The sequence below is a fragment of the Taurulus bubalis genome, assembly GCF_910589615.1.
Source record: "Taurulus bubalis genome assembly, chromosome: 8".
Lineage (NCBI taxonomy): Eukaryota > Metazoa > Chordata > Actinopteri > Perciformes > Cottidae > Taurulus > Taurulus bubalis.
The window spans coordinates 13,406,352-13,426,383 of NC_136596.1; the positions used below are offsets into that span (position 1 = coordinate 13,406,352).

The 20,032-nt window shown below is 41.5% G+C and overlaps 1 protein-coding gene across 1 annotated transcript in view; it reads right to left on the minus strand.

Moving 5' to 3' along the window:
• mctp1a (multiple C2 domains, transmembrane 1a) overlaps positions 1–20,032 on the minus strand; it is a gene marked incomplete at its 5' end in the record, with an annotated part of 119,258 nt that overhangs the window by 40,388 nt on the left and 58,838 nt on the right. The window contains 9 exons of the mRNA XM_079221681.1: positions 904–1,023; positions 3,392–3,466; positions 3,997–4,098; positions 4,692–4,794; positions 5,519–5,621; positions 10,137–10,230; positions 16,428–16,605; positions 17,382–17,512; positions 17,779–17,943. Coding sequence (XP_079077807.1) covers positions 904–1,023; positions 3,392–3,466; positions 3,997–4,098; positions 4,692–4,794; positions 5,519–5,621; positions 10,137–10,230; positions 16,428–16,605; positions 17,382–17,512; positions 17,779–17,943 — 1,071 coding nt within the window. The remainder of the gene's footprint in view (positions 1–903; positions 1,024–3,391; positions 3,467–3,996; positions 4,099–4,691; positions 4,795–5,518; positions 5,622–10,136; positions 10,231–16,427; positions 16,606–17,381; positions 17,513–17,778; positions 17,944–20,032) is intronic.

Sequence of the window (20,032 nt, forward strand, 5' to 3'; positions counted from 1 at the left end):
ATGTCTCTTACTGATAGCTCTGCTGTCCAATTACACTTCACCTTTTAATACCAGACACAGATGACAGGAGGGGAAGAGGGAAAAGGAAAGAGGGAAAAGGAGAGAAAGAGAGAGAGAGAGAGAGTGAGAGAGAGAGAGAGAGAGAGAGAGAGAGGGGGGGGGGATGAAGAGGATGGGGGCGGGGGGCGTCTGACGTGCAAAGAAAGAAAGAAGCTGCCATTTCCACTGTCTGCCGAAACAGCTTGTCACACTTCAATAGATTATAGCTGCATTTTCAAAGTATTTCAACGTCTGTGGATTCTCATTTAAAATAGTGTTTAATCTACAACACCAACTCATTCCCAGCAAATAAGTGTCAAAACAGACACTTGCTATGTATATACCATGTGTGCGTCCACATTAACACAAAGCTAGAAAAGGGATTTAATCGAGACGATCATATCAAGATATTTCAGTGTGTGAGTAACAGGCTGTAGTGGAGGAAACAGTGTGGAAATGTACTTAACTGTGCTTGAGACGTCAACAACCCCTCATGTTAGAGTGTGAAATTACCAGTAAAGGATCCATACTTTGTTAGCTAAAATGGTCCTACAGCCTGTGAACATGCTCCTCTCCGGTTGCGTATTTGCAGATGTTAAAAGTGTAAATCGGTAAAATATAAGACTTGTGTTAGTCCATTTAGAATGGTACTGATTAATTAATATGAGTTGGGCATACTATTTAGTGAAAGTTTTGTCTGCATACTCAGTACACCAAATTTATCATAACCGCATAATAATCACTGCGGCTATAGTGTTTCACAAAAAGATACAAAATGTTGTCCTGTTTTTAGTTTATGTGCAAATGTGTATGTGATGTCATTTATGGTACTGTACATGTACATGTAAGTGCATCTCTACATACTACAAAAGCACAGATGCTCCTCTGTGGAGAGTCCCATTCGAAGCAGCTGTTGATGTAGCAGCCGATGTTGATCAGGAACATGATGCAGCGTCTAACTCTGTTGAAGTTGCGCAACAGCAGCTAAAAAGGAGACCAAAACAAAATAGCAAACATTTAAAACGTATGAATGCTTAAGGTCAGGAATGTGCTGTAGCAAGGAAAACATATGTGTGTGATAAACATTGTATAGCACTGCTTTGTAAAATTGGTAGATACAGTATGTCAACATATGGACTTTCAGTAAAAAAAAAAAAAAATATATTAACATGCTGTACTTAGTTACATGTCACAAAGTCTCATCAATTGTATATGAGTACAATTGGAAAAAACACATGAATGTTGTTTGACTTCATCACATATGTTGCATGTTTAGTGTTCAGTGGAAGACAAAGTAAACAGGAGCAAAATTATGATTGCAAACATAAGCACAGCTGTTAAAACCCATCACTGATCTGATTTGGAATGACATACAGGTCAATGTTCCTTCTTTCATGTTTAGTTATGGTGTGAATTAAGTAAATTAGTTAAATCATATAAGCATCACCTTAGTTAAGATGACATAAGTCTTAATATGGTAGGTACATACCCCATTCTGTCTCATTCTGCTGTCACTTTTGAAAGTCTACTGTTGCATTACTTTTTACAACTTGAGATATGCAGGTTTGACCTCACTTTGGCTACAATATTACAGCTCTGAGAACACCATGAGGACATTAGTGTGCTTTCCTTCTGTGGATAGCTATACACAGTGTGGATGTGGATTACCATACAGGACAAACGGACGCTTTAAGTGTGACAAGCTGACTCATGTTTCTTTAAGTCTACTCTACCAGTGATAAAGTTAAGTACAATAATACCAATTTCCAACTGAGTCCCTGGATTCTCCTCCGAGGGTTCTCCGTGCATCTTGGCCAGATATGAGAGGGAACTGGCTAACTGCTGTCCTCCCCACGGGTTGCCAACCATTCAGGGAATAGCATAACAGCAGCGCAGAATGCCAACCACCCAATCAGGTCAGCACCAGGAGAAAGTGCTCCCAAAGGACAAACTGTCTCTGCAGATCACGGTTAAAAAAAAATCTAGGCCATTATTTTACTCTCTGGTAAATAGTCTGCGTGTGTGTGCGTGTGCGTGTGCGTGTGCGTGCGTGTGTGTGTGTACTGTATGTGTTTGTAGCACTACAGGAAAGTCTATTGTCTGCATGAATGTGTGTTTCCGGGTAGATTTGCATGTGGTTAGGGGTGGCTTGGCTGCTTTGATGCAAGATGAGAGGTGGATTCCTCCTTCTCTTTGTATAATTATGTGAATCTTTTTGTTGCCAAACTGAGGATGACTGTATGGTGTCCTGCTGGGGACACACAGACCCTAAGGACAAGAAGACTGTGAATCATCCATTTCCACGTTCCTTAGCGCATGCACTTGATGTACATGCTGTACTCTTCTGGGCTCATTATTGCCTTGATAAGAATGCTTAGTTTTTCATAAATTATTTAAAGAGTGCCTTGAGTTATTCCTTAAAAACATTTAGAAAAGTGGAAACGTCATTTATTCATTTAAATGTCATAATTACAATAAAATGCTTTTGTTTGGCAGGCAGCTTATGTGTTTTTGGTTTTGTTTACTGTGTGTGTCTCTGTGTGTGTGCGTGTGTGTGTGTTTGTGTGTCTGCACGCTAAGCAGCAAGCAACAGCAGGGGAGCTGCTACCACACAAAAGAGCTCTCACGGGGCAATCCCTCCAAAGCAGCCAGTGACATCATCATTGCGAGACGTTGACATGGGTCATCTCTGTGAGTCAGAGGTGAAATGGAGATGCTGCACTTGGGAGAAAAGTGTGGAGTGGGCCGAGACAGAGAGCAACAGAGAAGGCAGAAGCAGTGAGGAAAGAAGGGAAGAGATGGAAGGCTGACAAAGGCGTGGTATGGGAGCTGGTGCGTGTGCTGTGCTGTGCTGTGCTGTGCTGTGCTGAGCTGCGCTCGGCTATGCATGGCGCAGTATTGACTACTGAGCCCAAACGGTCACTCATATGACATGTCTGATGTGGGCCAGCCCCTACTATTCAGCCCTTTGTGGTGCCGACACACTGAGCAGCGTGACAATGAAGTGCAAAGCAGCAGTGGCAAAGAGGGCCAACTATAAGGATGGCCAATCTACTTATGCACCCCAGAGCTGACAGCTTGACATTTCTATTCACCACTCAGAGTGGATGCAAGGCGGGGTAGAGATGAGAGAAGGGAGAGAGGAGTGAAGGAAAAAAAAGAACCGAAATGCTGTTTTTCCTTCGATCATCCTGTTTGTATCTTGCCCACACAGTTGTTGCGGTTTACAAGATGCCACTCTCCAGGCTTGTTGGTTTTGCTTCAGACAGTTAAGTAGAATAGGGGGTACAGTGGTGGACACAGATAAAGACGAGGCGGAGTGGTAGAAGATAAGTGTTGGCTACTGATGTACCTGTTTGGACACTCTGGGTTCCTCCTCGATATACTTCTGCTCAATGGGAATCAACGTCCTGAGACCAGCCTTCACCTGGCGGATGCAATGGAGTGGACACACACAGCCTCATAAACAGCAAACGGTGAGAGTTAAAGGACACTCATTTTAAATAATACAGAAATTAAGTCACCGATAACGACAATGGATTAGCAAGGAACTATATTTTTCCATATTTAAGGTTTTTCTAACACATTGTGTAGTGATACTGGTAGCACATGCGTAGAGCGTGCCGTGCCCCATGTCAGAGGCTAGAGAGAGAGCGAGAGAGAAAGCCGTAAGATGGCCGCTATAGGACACACACAGCGATGGTGAATGGGCGAACAAAGGCCGTTGAGAGGGAGTCTTCGATAATTAAAGCCAAAACGAGGACGAGGGGCAAGGGACGAGGGATGAGATGGAAGCGAGGCGGGTGGGGGAGACAAACAGAATAAAGACAACAGCAGCATGGGGGGGGGATGCTAGAGAGAACGAGAGGAGGATGGAGAGAGAGGATAATGGGGGGTGGGGGGAAAAATGAAAAAAAAATCAGGGAGGAGAATCAAAAAAGCTAAAGAAAGACTTACAGCATTAAAAATCACGTCTATTTCGAGAAAGATGACCCCTTTTGTTGGCCCTGTCAGCTCCTTGCTTTTCAAGGCGTAGGCTTTGCGTTCTCCATTTTGGATCTGTGGGAGAGGGACATGACAGGCGTCTGTCTGGCAATACCCGGCTGAATCGGCTCCCCGGGCCACCTTTGAACCCCAGCTGCTGGCGCTGACAGGGAACCCAAAACAACTGTGGCAACTCTGACAAGTACCTGTTCATTACCCACTGCAGCTCGGCTCTGTCAAACAGAAATTAACTATCCTGGGGAATCATACTGTACAGCGGAGCATGGATATATTAGACACACAGTACTTTCACAGGCTATCTATATTTTTTTCAAATATAAGAGTCGATCTTTCGTCTTTTTTCTTCTTCTATAAATCGCATCGTCTCTCGATCAATGTCATTTTCATATCGTCTCTCATCCAGTCACTCTCTTTCTTCTCAACCTATCAATCTATTCTTTTTTCTTAGCCTCTCTTCCATTTTTATTCCTTCCTGTCATCTCTTTCTCTTTGTGAAATAACAGTCTCATCTGTGGAGCTGCAAAAATAACCTCTGCTTTTTATATCTTCCACTGTGTATTTTCATTCTTTCCGTTCCTCTATGTTATCTCTATTATCCCCAAAGGAAAAAGAAAAGGAACACACAGAAAAATCTGCCTTTGACTTACATTTAGTAGAGGAATAGCCACTTTCCCCAGGAAGTCCGCACTTCTGTCTCGGTCCTCGTCGTAAACAGTGACCTCAAGCACCGAGTGGATGTCCTTCACGTTGCTGGACCACACACAAAGACAACACAGATGACATACATACTGAAATAGCGGTGACAGACTGAAACGGTGTGAAAGATATCACACCTTGCAAGAGCTTCTCTAAAAGCTTAAGATTCACAAAACAATTTATAATCTGAAACGCTGTATGTGGCAGAGCAAATTCCTCATTTTTGAATACCATCTATTACATTTACATAGATGTTTAAAAATCACCATTAACATGCTCTATGTGATTTTGCACTACATTACTACCTGAGGTAAGCAGAACTTAAGTGTGAAGCTAAGACGTGTCATCTTTTGATAACCAGGCTAACAAAAATATAGCTGATGTTATGTTTAGAAAGGAGGCTATGAGAAAAATGTGCACTCAAAGAATGACTAAATTAAACTCTGGAATAAAATATCTAAGAAATGATACAGAGTTCAATCAAAAGAGTAACTTTATTTGGAAAATAATATTTTTTTTGTATGAAGAAAAATAGGATAGGCCTTAATTATATCTTATGTTCATGTTATCCTGGATTGTAGGCATACAGTGCATTTAAAACACTTCTCAATAAGCAGTTGTATTAACAATGATTGTGAATACTTTTTATGTTCAAAGTTCATTAGTAAAAAAGACATTATAAATTGTGATAAATGTTATTATAAAATATTATTTTATTTTCATTACTGCAGTGAGTGCAAACTGTGTGTGTGATGTGGGTGTTGTAAAAGCCACTCACAAAGTGAAGACCTTGTTCCATTCTGGGTTGAGGTTTTTGTAGACAGTGTGCGTCTGCAGTCGATCGTTACTCAGCTCCACCACACAGAATGGGTCACTCTTACCTGCCGAGAAAAAAAGATTAACAAGCATATGAGAAAGGAGAGACATACATACAGTAAACACGAAAGTTTTGTTGGCTTGAGGTTTCAAGGAAATCGAGAATCTGAAGCAATTCCATCAGTTTTTTAATCTCTGATATTATTAAGACAGATAGTGTAAAGCATCTTCCCTTTATACCACATTACAGCTCCAATACCTTGGACTTATCAGAACGGTACTTTTCATTTTCAGCCCTAATGCCACAAATATTATAAAACAGTAAATCAGTGGTACAGTTGCGGAAACATGCACAACTAGAAGATAAGCTCCAGGACAACTATGCAAGGAAGGGGGCGGAGAGTGAAAAGGGAAAAAAGACTTTGAGAATAGATGGTGTGGAGAACACAGATAATGTGGCTCTGAAGGCCAGAGAAGTTCAAAGTGGAAGATAAAGACAGCCGAGCAGGGGTGTGTGAAACATAGCTGGTCCATGATTGGCGATTCCAAGCAAGCGATGAGATACAGCAGCAACGATGTGGTGCAAAAGAATGAGGAAAAGCAACATAAGAATAACGTTTCTACCTCATCAATTCTGATTTGTTATATTGACAGCAATTTAAATTCATAAAAATTGAAAATAATTTTTAGACACTGCTGGTGTCGTCAATAAAACACAAGTTACATGTTACAGTAATTATTATAGAAACAAAGCAACATACATCCAAATGTAAATTTACCCTACAGAAAAAAAATCTATGAAATAATTTTAGTGGCCCGTCACTCCCACAAGATAACATTTTAACGACCCTCAGATGTTAAAAAACACAGATATGATATACGGTTTCAATATAAATCATATTCATTCATGCTAATTTATTCCAACAAAACTTTCAATTCAGAATTTACTACAGTTATGTAACTGTGGGGAGAGAAAGTGAAGGAGACCGAGTGGAGAAATAGAAATAATCGCAGTTATTTCCTCCTCCTGAGAATAGCGTACTGTACTATAATAATCCAAACCAGTAATGTCCTATATATTCTCTATTTGTTTACTAATGTCTCACATTTCAATTTCTTTGTACACAGAAAGGAGTGAGACCAGCTCCCCATGCCTGCCAGCCCACCTCCCTTGCATTGCCTCAAAATGAACTAAAAACAACAAAACTCTTAATTCTGTCTTTGATCATTATTTTCTATTAAAACTGTTGGGAGCCGTTGTGCTGTTTGTTCAAGCTTATAATTTGAAAAGACTGGGTCAGGAAGTTAAAAAAATATGTCCCTCGCGCATTCCCATGGAAAATAGTGAGAATATTGAAATATTAGTAATGCGGCAATATTGCATAACAAAACTCAATAAAGTTGGAATTGAGTTCAAAGCCCCTCTCCACATTTGTGTATGTAACTGTGTGTGTGAGTGTGTGTGTGTGTGTGTGTGTGAGTGTGTGTGTGTGTGTGTGTGTGTGTCTGTCTGTCTGAGTGTCATTGATTGGTGTGATTTTCTTCAAATGTTGTGACAAGGGCAGGACATTTAGTGGGTGTTCAAAGTAAATGTCACCGTGATCAATGTTGAGCCGTAGGTGTTGCCTTTCATATCGGTTTGTGGGGCTCTATTGATGGAGAGTGCTTGAAGTGGATATTGACAGCTATGACTCCTTCGATAGAAAACAAGATACATTAAAATAGACAAAAGACATTGGACTCAAGAGCCTACTTCATAATGCATCTCTGCATACTTCGTTAGCCATATAAATAGCTTGCATAGCACATAAGGCATTGTACTAACATTCAAATACTTCCCTCGACCAATAATAAATACACACCAAAATGTATTTAAAAATTTTAAACAAATACAAATAATATATTTTGGCATATTTTTACAGCAATGAATATTTGATATATCCTTCTTAATAATCCCAGAGCCTCCATAGAATAAACGGTTATACTGTTGTCCTCCCAAATCATGTCTGATTAAATTTAAATGCAATCATCCAAATTAAGAGCTGGAAATTAAGAGCTGGAAATTATTTCTGCGGAACCTCGACCCTCCCCCATTTCTCTCTAATATTCGTTTTTTAATGACATGGCAGGCTGTGTTGCCGCAGAGAGCCAGTTGTCATTGGTGATGAACTCTCACCTTATTGGCCGCTAGCACCAGAGGCGGCTGTCTTAACCAATTACACGCTCAGGTTTGAGCACCACTCAGAGATCATCCAGGTAATGTCCAAGCAAAGCCCCTCCCCCCTCTGGGTCCCGTCTCTGTGGCGCTGGCAGAGGGTTTGCATCAGGGAGCGGGCTCAAACTAATTTCAGTGTGCCCTAAGATAAGTGTGGAGGATGAATACAGTACAGAGACGAGGGAGTGCGCTGTAATTGCCTTGCAGGAAACTCAGAGTTAGTGAGGAGTTTGGGGTTGGAGAGGGAGAGAGAGCGCACGCTCTCATGTTCCCGTATAATCACAATTAATTATGATTCAGACTTTAAAATGTAAATCAATCTCATTTTTGTTGATTTTTTTCAGCACATTTAATAGGCTTAAATAGAATACCTGCAGTATTACTGTGAAAACTGTGTCAAGTGATGCAGTCGAAAATCTTCTCTTATACTGACGTGATATTGAGTGAAAAAAATGTCCAAGAAGTCTTAGGTGACAACACACAAACACATAGGTGTTGCTGCTGGAAGAGCATGTGTGTGCTGTGTGTGTTACTATTGAAATGTTCTTACGGTGTAGCATCCACTCAGAGCGACAAGAGCTGGCAGACAAAAGGGATTGTTGGTTTTAGAGACTATTTTCAGTTATCCTACTCGGTCTGGAGAGGAGCTACTCCACAAAAACACTTCAATTAGAGAGCGAGATGGCCAGAGAGGAGAGAGAGAGGAGGAGGGAAAAAGACAAGAGGGGAGACGGGCAGCATGAATGGGAGAGAGATGGTGAACTCTTTTTCTTTCACTGACCTCCTCTCTAACTGTCTGTCTGTTTGTCTGTCTGTCTGCTTCTCTCTCACCTTGCTCCTGACCCTCTCTTGGTCTGGGTTGTTAAAATAGGGTGTTCATGTGGTGAGGGCTCTTATGTGGCTCTTACAGAGCTATTGTTTCTGCCAGTGACACACACACACACACACACACACACACACACACACACACACACACACACACACACACACACACACACACACACACACAACTCAAAACAGGAATAAGCCATCTAGAAACAACCCCTTTGCCTACAACAGTGTAGGGTGAGACTGGCTGAAACTAAAGCCCTTGTTTTGTTTTGTGTGAATAAATAAAGTGTCCTATGTGGAAACATCTTCACGTTTGGGCATTTGAAACCAAGGTTTTCCACATATGGCAAACATTTTTGCTGTGGGTTTCAAACTTAATTCTTTTCACTTTTCTCCCCCATTGATGGATTCAGTCTCAGTACCGGTAGTTACTATGTAAAATAGTATCCCTGGTTGGCCCCACAAGACAAGCTGCACCTTTAACTGTGAAGTAAGCCTTTAGCAATAATTTAAAATAACCACAGGCTGTAGAGGCACTGCTCGAAAACCAAACATGTTCTTTATGACTACGTCAAACAGGCAGAGACAAAGTGAAAGGCAAACAAACAGCCACTAGACATTATATTTCCACAGCTTCACAGGTTTTTTGTGGAGGGATCCATGATGCTCAGACTGAATGATGAGCTCCACAACGAGGTCATGGAGAAAATTTCTGCTCCGAGAGAAATAAAAGAGCCGGAGAGCCATTAGCCCTGCACTCCGACTGCTCCGGTCGCTCCACGCAATAACCCAAATCAACCAGCTCTGCTCTCTATTGGCTAATGGGACTGTGGCGGTTTCAAATGGAAAAAAAAACTCTCTCTTTCTCACTCACACACTCACACACACACACACACACACACAAAGACAGACAAACCGACAGACACACACACACACATTTCCTTCTCTCTCTCTACTAGATAATACAGAGTGAAAAACTAGGCCTGTCCACTGTAGACCTAATTAAAAGTAAGAATTAATGGAGAATGGAGAATTCAGAGAGAGCAAGCAGAGAAAGAGCGGGAGGAGGGAGGAGGAGGGAGAGAGATTTGTTGGTTCAAATATGTACTTTTTCTCTATTATTCAAATGAGCAGCCTGCATCTTTTCTAAAAATGCAGAGACAAATTTAGTGTCCAGCCCAAAGTAGACTTTAACTCTCTCTGAGGATGCTTGCAGAGGATCATTCCTTAAACCAAAATTACACCCTGACTGTATCTTTGGCTAGATTTATGGCAGATGGCTGGTGCGGGAAAATGTGCTAAAGACATTGTTCAATGTCGAAATGCAAAACTCAAGCAAAAGTTAAGTATCAACAGAAACTGCAAAACAACAGCAAAAGCGGAAGACTATTTGTCAGATTTGTCTAATAAGTATATGCATATATGGGAATGAATACAAGAGTGGGAAATGAAGTGATAAAATGTTAACAATGTACGTAATTGAGAACTGCAGAGGTTATAGTCCTGTTCTTTGGACTTACGGTAATGGTCTTACCTGTGACATCTGCTGCCATCAGTCCTTCAGCCCTGATGACCTTCACCTGCACCACACCGACATCTTTCAGGTTGTGGAATGACCTCCACAGACTCTGAAACATCACAGGAACAAGGGTGAAAGGTCATAGAGGATACCAAATTAGCATTGAAGAGAAAGGCAGGTCAATTTCATGACATTTCATTAAGAGAGGAAAGGGTAGAATATGTCCTTTAACAGTCCTCTTATTTAAAAAATGTAGAGCTGACATTTACAGTCCATTCTAACAGAGGATAAATGGTAGATTTAATTTCACAGAGTAGCTGTTCTTGCCTGTTTGAAATGTTTCTTAACTTTGTGCTTCTCGAAAATGGAACTTCGCTGATTTTGATAGAGAAGATGAGCCATGCAGAAATTGCAAAAGGTTACAGCGAATAAATACAGTACACAGATAAAAGGAGAACAAATCGTGGCCATCGTAGACAATAGGAAAGTTCAACACTGTAACATGCTGAGTAGAAGAAGACATTTCAGCGTTATATCTATTCCTATTATACAATGAGAAGGCTAACTCAAAGCGAGAATGCATGAAGAACTATCTTATAAACTATACACTTCCTTCTGTTGCATTTAGAGTAAGAGTTTTTTTACTTTTCCAGTAGCTGTTTCACTTAAAGACTGAGTTAGTCAATGAGTCACTTACAGAGGAAAGAGTTTCCCACTGTGTTCTAGTGAAATAGAGGTGCTGAGAGAGAGAGAGAGATAGATAGATAGATAGAGAGAGAGAGAGTGTGAGTGTGCGAGTGTGTGAGAGTGAGTGAGTGAGTGAGTGAGTGAGTGAGTGAGCGAGTGAGTGAGTGTGTGTGTGTGTGTGTGTGTGTGTGTGTGTGTGTGTGTGTGTGTGTGTGTGTGTGTGTAATATATAGCAAAGAGAAAATATGCACAAACTGCATGCAATGTGGTCTTCTTGATGTCAATGTATTCATTGTATACTACCTACATGTCTGCTTGTGTGTTTGTTTGCTGTACTGAGAGACGCACAGAGAACGCGGGAGAGAGTATTAGGCTGATAATATTATAAAATGTATAATATAGTGCGTAGACACATCCAGCGAAGCTTGACTGGCGGTGATATCATAGTTATGAGGCAAACGCACACTGGCACACTAACCTCACACACTGTCCAGTTTACACCACATCCCAAAAAAACAGGGGAAAACACTAACAACAGATAGTAAAGCATACAAGCTGACTCACATAAATCCACACAACCCCCCACCCCCTGAAATTGTTCTCCTTCTTGCATGCTCACACACCATAAAGACACACTTACATACACAGTAACGCTACGCTATGTGGCCTTGTGATAGACTGAAGTGAGAAGGGAAATGCAAAGTTTTGATTACCAGGAGAAGGAATGATGACTGTGTAAAAACTAATCTGTAAATCTGTGGAATAAAGGGATACCTGTGTAAATCAACAGCTGGGCTGTGAGGCTTGAGAACACACTGAGAGACACACGCACAATCATAAACTTCTGCTTTTGTTCAAACCCAAATATTCAGGTATAAACACAGACATAGAAAACCTATACTGAGGCCAAATTGAGTAGCATGTCGGTGTGTCTTAAAAGCAAAGTGGGAATGCACTTCACTTCAATTTATTTCTCTCTCTCTGGCAATAACCCCTTCCATCCCCACAGGAGTAATTATAATTTAAATTTCAGAGTCAGGGCCAGGCTACAGACTTAATTCATTATTACCAACTCTGTCAGACTCTGCCTGTTTCCAGCGATATCATTGTCCAAAAGCTCTCTAAAGGAGATGAGAGGGGAGAGTGTGTGAAAGGAAGAGGGGAAAAGGGAGTATGTGAAATAGAGAGAAAGAAAGAGAGAGAGAGAAAGAGAGAGAGAGAGAGAGAGAGAGAGAGAGAGAGAACGAAAGAGAGGAGACAATTCTCAATTTTAAGACACGATTTCTCAGAAGATACGGCTGCTTGTTTTGATTATTGGGGAGCAGCGAGGAAGAGAGACAGAGGGAGAAAAAGAGTGAGAGAAAGGGCATGAGGGAGTCAACAGAGGAAGACACAAGGGCAAAATAATGGCAAACTGGTTAATGGTTCAACAGGAGTTCGCTCAGAATTGAATGTCAATACATTTTTGGTCTGTACCAAAATGTATATGTTTCAAAAATGTTATTGTTAAGATTTGTAATCCTGTTTAATTGTTTGATAGTTTTTCATTTACATCCCAATTTGGTCTTGTTTAGGCAAAGGTCTTGTACAGCTGCTTGTGCTTGGACATTCAACATTTGATAAACGTGGCTTCTAGCACAAAAAAAAGGATTTTATTTAAAAACACTACTATATTTTGGTACAGTCACAATCATTTTAGTATTGTTCCAAAAATACGACCATAATTTCAAACAATACCACAGCAGTGGTTTCTTTATTGAGAAAAATGGCAGAATTACTTCTTTAATGTATGGATGCAGAGCAATTTTTTTATCCACACTTCCTCCCTTCCTCCCACCAAACAGACATTTAGGGTTCAACCTCAATCCATGACTGGTAGAGAGAATAAACCCATCCAGAAAGCTGAACAGCAAAAGATGGAGCAGAAGGACAGACAGACAGGTAGAGAGGGAGGGAGATGAAGGGAGGCCATGACCGACCCTCACCCCCTCATTTACGTCTCCCCACACCCTCATCAGCACGCAGGGAGATTGACGGGGATAAGGGGAAGATGAAAAGAAGGGATGAACAGAGGAGAAAAGAGAAAAATGGAAGGACAGAGTTTGCTTTCATAAAACAAACCCCCACCCTGCCTGTGATTGACATCTTGTCACTGTGACATCTTCTTTCCCGTCGCTGTCACACTCAACAGACACACAAACACAGATGAATCAGCCGCAGCATAGGCTTATGACTGACTGTCATCTTTGCATCGTGTCACCTTTCATCAGAGCTCCATATAACATTTCACACACAGACACACACAAAGCGCCTGCCCAGCAGCTGTGCAGTTCAGGAGACATTAAATCAAAAGCACGTGAAATGCTCAAACGCAAACCAAATACTTCCGCCCTATTCCCACTGGTCATCAACTCAGCAGCAGTCTGTCAAGATTCTCTCTCAAGGTTTGCTCTCTGACCGTCTAAAGCTAAACTGCAGACCCTTATCTCACTTCCTGTCCAGGATGTGTCCTTTCTCGTCACCTTAGAGAGGTGCACTGGAGTGGGTGGGAGAGGAACTGCAGGTGTGTGCATGCGTGTGTGAGTCTGCACCTACATGTGGGTGGGTAGTGAAGTGCCACCACTTCAGTGGAGGTCGCCATGTCCTCCTTCTCTCATCCACCCATCTTGCGGCCACCTCAGGCCCATTAAAAGCCATTAGTGTGTGTACTCCTTTGCCATCATAATGCATAAATCTCTTTCTCTCCTTTTCCCTCTCTCCCTATGTCCCTCTCTACTTCTGCGAAACAGTAATTAGGGATGAAGGAAAGGTTACGGTGAGAAATAGTACATCTAAGGCAGTTGACACTAAGTGTATTGCACCGTGTTGCATATAGCTCTGCCTCAGCTGCATTCAAAGTAGTTTGCAAAAGAGAATCATGTGTGCTCATTCACACGCATACATGCGGTACATTCAAGAATACAGAGGCACTCAGAAACCTGGCAGATAAACACACACACACAAAGCAGTCACTATGCAGAACAGCTAGAATGAGAGAGACATTAATGAGCTCGGCACTAGCATCAGATCCCAGCACTCAGGTGTCCATTATCGCCTGTCTTCAATGGCCACAGATTGGGATGAGGAAAAACACCTGCTCTTCTGTGCATGCATGTAGGTGTTTTTTCTTTTTACAATATACACATTTTGCAATCCAATGTTACACACTGCCTTAAAGAAAACTTGTGTGTTTTCATGAGAAGCAGAATCTAGGAAGGTACCTGCTCTTTAAAGCTTTGATGATGGAAGCATGGTACTTGTTATTAGATAGCTGACGCAGGAAGGTATTGTTTTTGCATGTATCTGAATGTGTGTAACTGTTTGTGATTAGCAATAGTCGATGCTTCATGCATGCTGCACAGATAATACCAGTCAGTAAAAATGTGCCAAAGCATAATAACACACACACACACACACACACACACACACACACACACACACACACACACACACACACACACACACACACACACACACACACACATACACACGGAAGATTAGTGGGCTTTGAGCAGCACCATTATGTATTAGTGGTGGTACTTGGTCTTATCAGTGCTCTTTGATAAGGTACATCTTTATTAAATTCTCTAACTGAAAGACGGCCAGTCTGGGGAAAAGGAATATGTTAATAGGTAGCGACCATTCAAGTCTTTAAACCGACCTCAGTGTGCCCCTCCATCGGCAACCCCCCACCTTCCTCCACCCTCTATCTCTCCATCCCTTCATCTGACAGGAGGGCCACAGTGGCAACAGACAAAGAGTTGAGGCTGCCGGGAGAGCGGGACAGAGATGGAGAGTGCTGGAGAGGGAAGGAGGCAGGAAAAGAGGCAGGCGAAGGAAAGAAAATGTCTCGCCTTCAGCCGAGCAGAAAAAACGGGGTCTGCACGAGTTGTGAGAGAGGTGAAATAGCTTTTTCTTTTCATTTTACACGCCTTCCCTCCCCGGTGCAACCCTCATCCTTTACCTCTCGCCCCCTATTACACACATTCACACAAACATACACACACACTCTCTCTCTCTCTCCGTCCTTATTTTGTGGCTTTGAGGAAGGCACAGCGTGTGCATGTCCCAGTCCTAGAGCTCCCCCCTCTGATCTTGGGTGGTTGCTGCAGCGTGGAGCAGAGTGGTCAACCTCCTGTGGCTGGCCAATGAGGCACCGCCACAGTTATGTAGGTCGCTGCCCCCGTGTTTGGCCTTTGGAGCCTCGCCGCTGGTGCCTATGCCCACACCGTGAAACGCAAACACACACCAGCTGGGACGTAACGTTAACCGAAATCAGAGACATTCTACAATCCCATAAAAGCAGACAGCTACTTACTGTTCTGTACACTACAGTAAATGAACACACCTGTGCAAGACAACCTGCACATAAAAGCACACGTAACTAAGTGGTACTCATGGGAAAATGTGCTTCGACAACTCTTCTAGACACAACATTGTACTAATGATTACACCAATCTTGTACGAGTTTTTTTTTGTGATTAAAGTTAATGTATGTAAATTAAATTAAAAGCATAAAGTTAACAAATATATTTGAAAAGTCGTGACTGAAAGCAGATATGGCTGCGACATTCCGTGATAAGAGCTGATTCTGTTGATGTGTTGAGAAATGTCCCATGTCAAGGTTGTCAGTGAATGAAACCTATTGAAAGTGTGTGTGACCAAGCATGTGTGTGAGTTTCTCTTTGTAGCAAGGAGTGAAGATGACAGGGAGTGAGGGGTTAACTAGGCTAAGACAAAGACATAGGCTGAAACTATTGTTTTGAGTGGAGGGCCTCTGGGGCAGATGGGGCCGTAGAGCTCTCTCTCTTTCTCACTCTCTCTCCACTCATGGAGACTCAAATCAATGACAACTGGCTAACAAGCCAAGACGTTTTACACACAAATAAATGATCCGACATGCATGAATCATAAATGCACAACTCACTGAAGAATGCTGATGCAAATACCGATCAATACTCGTGCCTTGAATCATAGCAGCAGAAACAAACCAGCAATGTGAGCCTCCATCATTTCCAAACACAACCTGGTCACAACCTAACAACCCCTGTGTTTCTTCCTTCCATTGTTGATCTCGTCATCTCCCTCTGCTCTTCACTTCTTCTAACTTCAAAATGCAGCTTGTTGGATTTTATTTTTAAATCTCAATAGCTTGTAAAAGACTCTTCTTGATGAATTAGTTCAATTCGTCATTAAATGTGAAACAATTGTGGCTTTACAATATTCAGATAATAAATGTGTGATGGAGTTGTTGTTTAATGTGACACACGTAACATCACCACCAATTAATGGAAGCCACAATATCAGGTATATGATCAATCAGCAATACAAGAGTTACTGCATGAAATTTGTTCTAGCTATGTGATAATATGACGTATGACATAGATATGAGGATGAACAATTAGAGAAACCTTGGCATACTAGTTACTGTGTAGTACTGTGTGTCTCTAATATTTTCAGTATTTTGATAAAATCGTTGTCATACATTGTGTAGTTCCCTTTCAAAAGTATTGAAAGAACATAATCTTTTTCGAACTCAAAACACAACACAAAGCCGATCTTACAATAAAACAAACTCACATATCTCTGCGTGATGCGGTGTCTCTCGTCCAGCATGTTGACTGACAGGTCTGAGATTGAAACGGCGGCAGAAGCAGTGAGTGTAACCAACAGCACCAGCACACCTTCACCTTCCTCCAGTGGCAGGTCCAGCTTGTGTGTGTGTTCTTTTGGGAGGTGCGACAGGTTGATGGTACACCTAAAGTGCAGAGTATTGAACCTTATGTGGGGAAGCTGACGATGCTGAAACACATACCAATTGTAAAAGAGGAAGCTAAGCAAAGCTATCGAGGACTAAACTTAAAAAACGTTAAAAAGAAATGCTATTGTTGCCATTTTGGGGGGCTGAAGTTTGTAGAAAAATGTCACAGAACGTTTGTAAAGTAAACAAAAGAAGTCCCACAGAAAGACATCTCCCATTTTCCTTTTGAAAATAAAGTGTCTACTAGTTTTCATCTCAATAGAATCACCTCATACATTGCATGCTTTTCTGGAGAATGGCAACAACCTAGTAACAGTATAGCAAGCGTCATTTGTGTTGTAAATAAGCAACTGCAGACAACTTACCAAAAGCTGAAACAATTAATACCTTCAAGTAGGCACTCAAGAGCATCTTCTCTTGACTGAATTGATTTTATGGCATGGCCTTAATGTATCTCCAGTTAATACCAAGGCCTGCAAAAGTAATTACCGGCCTTGGGTACAGAGTTCAAAGCAAAGGCTTCCTCAAGTGCCTCCATGCCGCTATGCTATAAATGCGAGGTAAATCCATGCAAAGCCACAGACATGGCCGTTTGAACTCAAATGTTGAATGATGGACATACTGTCATTGAGCAACCTCAGTGAGGCCTGTCTGAATAAGTCTTAAATGTAAAATATATGCATGTTTTTGGTAAGCTACGTCTACTCTAGCTATCCAGCCTGACAGAAGACAGATAGCCACATGTCCAGAAAGACTGATGAGGATCACTCTACCTTCCCATGAAGTCATCCTTCTTGCCGGCATCTTTGTCCCAGACCGTAATGTCCACATAGCCTCCCTGTTCCTCGTACAGGTGGAAGTCAAACTGCTCTCTCCACTGGGGGTTCAGCGTTTTGGGAATTGTCTGAGTAAACGACAGAGGGAAATACATGGTTTGACCATATGTGCTTGTACATATATTGTTAAAGGTTTGCAAAACTAAGTTAGTCTTTAATACAAATTGTATAAGTAAAAAGATATTTCTCAATAGCTCAGAGTGTGTACTGAATATTGAAATTAATCAAATCTTCCTATGTAACTTTGATCAGAGGGCCACATCTAAAGAGCCTTGTTTGGAATTACATGGAGGTAACCCTAAAATGTAATATTCTCAAACAGGAGAGTGTTTACCTTGCTCTTGTACTTCTGGTGCCCCATCTTGAATTTGACGTAGGGGTCGCTGAGGCCGTTGGCATCCATAGGCTGGAGGCTGCGACCTTCTATCAGACTGATGCTGACTATACCTCGCCACAGCTGGGCTTTTCTGTGCACATCTGCCAGACGCATACTCTGATACTGCAGCAGGCACACACACACACACACACACACACACACACACACACACACACACACACACACACACACACACACACACACACACACACACACACACACACACATATATTCAAAGAAGTATTTACACAAACACGTGTGCATTTATATATAAAGAAGCATGAAGGAATGAATAAATTAGACCCAAGCTAGAAGTATGGGTTGTGCACACTTGGTCAAGAGGAAAATAAGCGATCCCAAACACATTGAGACAACAAAGAGAGGAGCAGGCAAAACACACAAGACTTAGACACAAAATAAGATAATTATAAACACAATTCATCCCTGATGTGTGAACTAACCTCACATGCCAGAACATCACTAAATTACAAAACATAGTATCCCACTATTCTATTTAATCAAAATCACAAACATGTCCTTTGGAATGCTGAGAAACTGAAACCAATGCACTGTATCCTGTGAATGATTACTAAGAATCTACTGTAGACAAAATAGCTTACAGTCTGCATAAGAGTTGCATGAATCTGGCATTGTCTGTGCAATAAAAATACGTGAATGAAATAAAAATAAAAAGTGAGTGATTTTTATATTGTCTTATCCAGAACGGCCAGACCACTGAAATGCTGTTCCAGTAACTCTGTGAATTTCTTATCCCATCTGGCTGTACTGTAAGCTGACAGCCCTGCAAATTCAGATTGATGATTCTCCATATTTTAAGTCTGTTTTTTCCAAACAGTTTTCTCAGCACTTACAGGCCTATTTAACCTCTCTTTGAATCATGTCAGTATCCTTCACTAAAACAAAGAGCAGGGTATTTATTTGTCAAACAAACACACCCCTCTCTCTCTCTCCCTCTTTCTGCCTTTCCCTCTCCTCCTTCCTCGTTAGGGAGAATTTATTAGCATAGCTTTTGTTTTGCGGGCGAATTTCATTAAACTCTGAACAAACCCTGCCTCTCGAGCGCAGGCCTTTGATCTGGAGATGGAGCCTCTTAATTTCCATTCTCCAGACATTAAACAATGCGAATGGCTCCCTGCAATACAGGCAACCTCCCATACTGCAACTCCCACATCTTTCATTTCTCCTGTTCACTTGCTGCACTGTATGCTAATGAAGAGAGGTCGTTGTTATGTCCTACTCAAGCAAAATCCTGATTGTTTCCCTCTTTTGTTTCTACATATTTCTTGTTAAAGAAAACCACGGGGTATTTGGATTGGAAATCCACATCTCTCTGCCAGAGCACAGCATAAGAGATACTAACATTCAGTTTAAGAACTAACGCAGCCTTGCTGACAACTTCTGTCAGCCCTTTGGAAAAATAAAAACATCTGAAGTACCGAAATAAGCATTTTTGCCTTGTGGTAAAGTTAGAGAGACCTGGATTTAATATGCATCCGACTCATCATCATTATCTCAAGATACTTCTTGAATAGCATCTTCTGCTGTGGGTTAAACACTCATAGATACTTAATTAAAAAGAAGTGGTTGTGTAAAAATAACTGTGTACTTGTAGGCAGTCGAGCACGGAGGCAGGGAGGCACTCAGGAGCAGCGCCTTTTTTGGAGCGGTAACACAGTAGATAGTTAGTTAGTGTTTGAGCTAATTCCTGAGTCACAGGCGGAGTGGCCCAGTTTGGAAGCTTCAAAGGCTCGGTTTGGGACATCGCGATACAGCAGGACGTCTGCCCGGCTCTGACCAATACATTTCAAATATGTATCCGTCTCTTGGTAGGAAATCATACTTTTCACTGTCAGGAAGGACACATTCAGTGCCTCTAGCTGCTATTTAGGATATCAACCTAAGTAAAATTGAGTTTCCAGATTTAGCCTGTTTCCTTCTTAATGACACTTTTAAGAACTTAATAAAAGTGACACATGAGCAAACAAAGGTGCAAATAACACAAGTGTGTTCCCAAAATCGCCCCTAATACTAATAATACTGTATTTGACCAAAACATAAGGTAAGTGCTTCATGCATTGAGTCAATTAAAAAAAAGCGGAACTTCGACCAGCATGCTTTCTTTTATGACATTTTCAGCCAATGAGAATCACAAAAAAATAAACCAGAAAGGTCGCAGTCATATGTGTGGCAA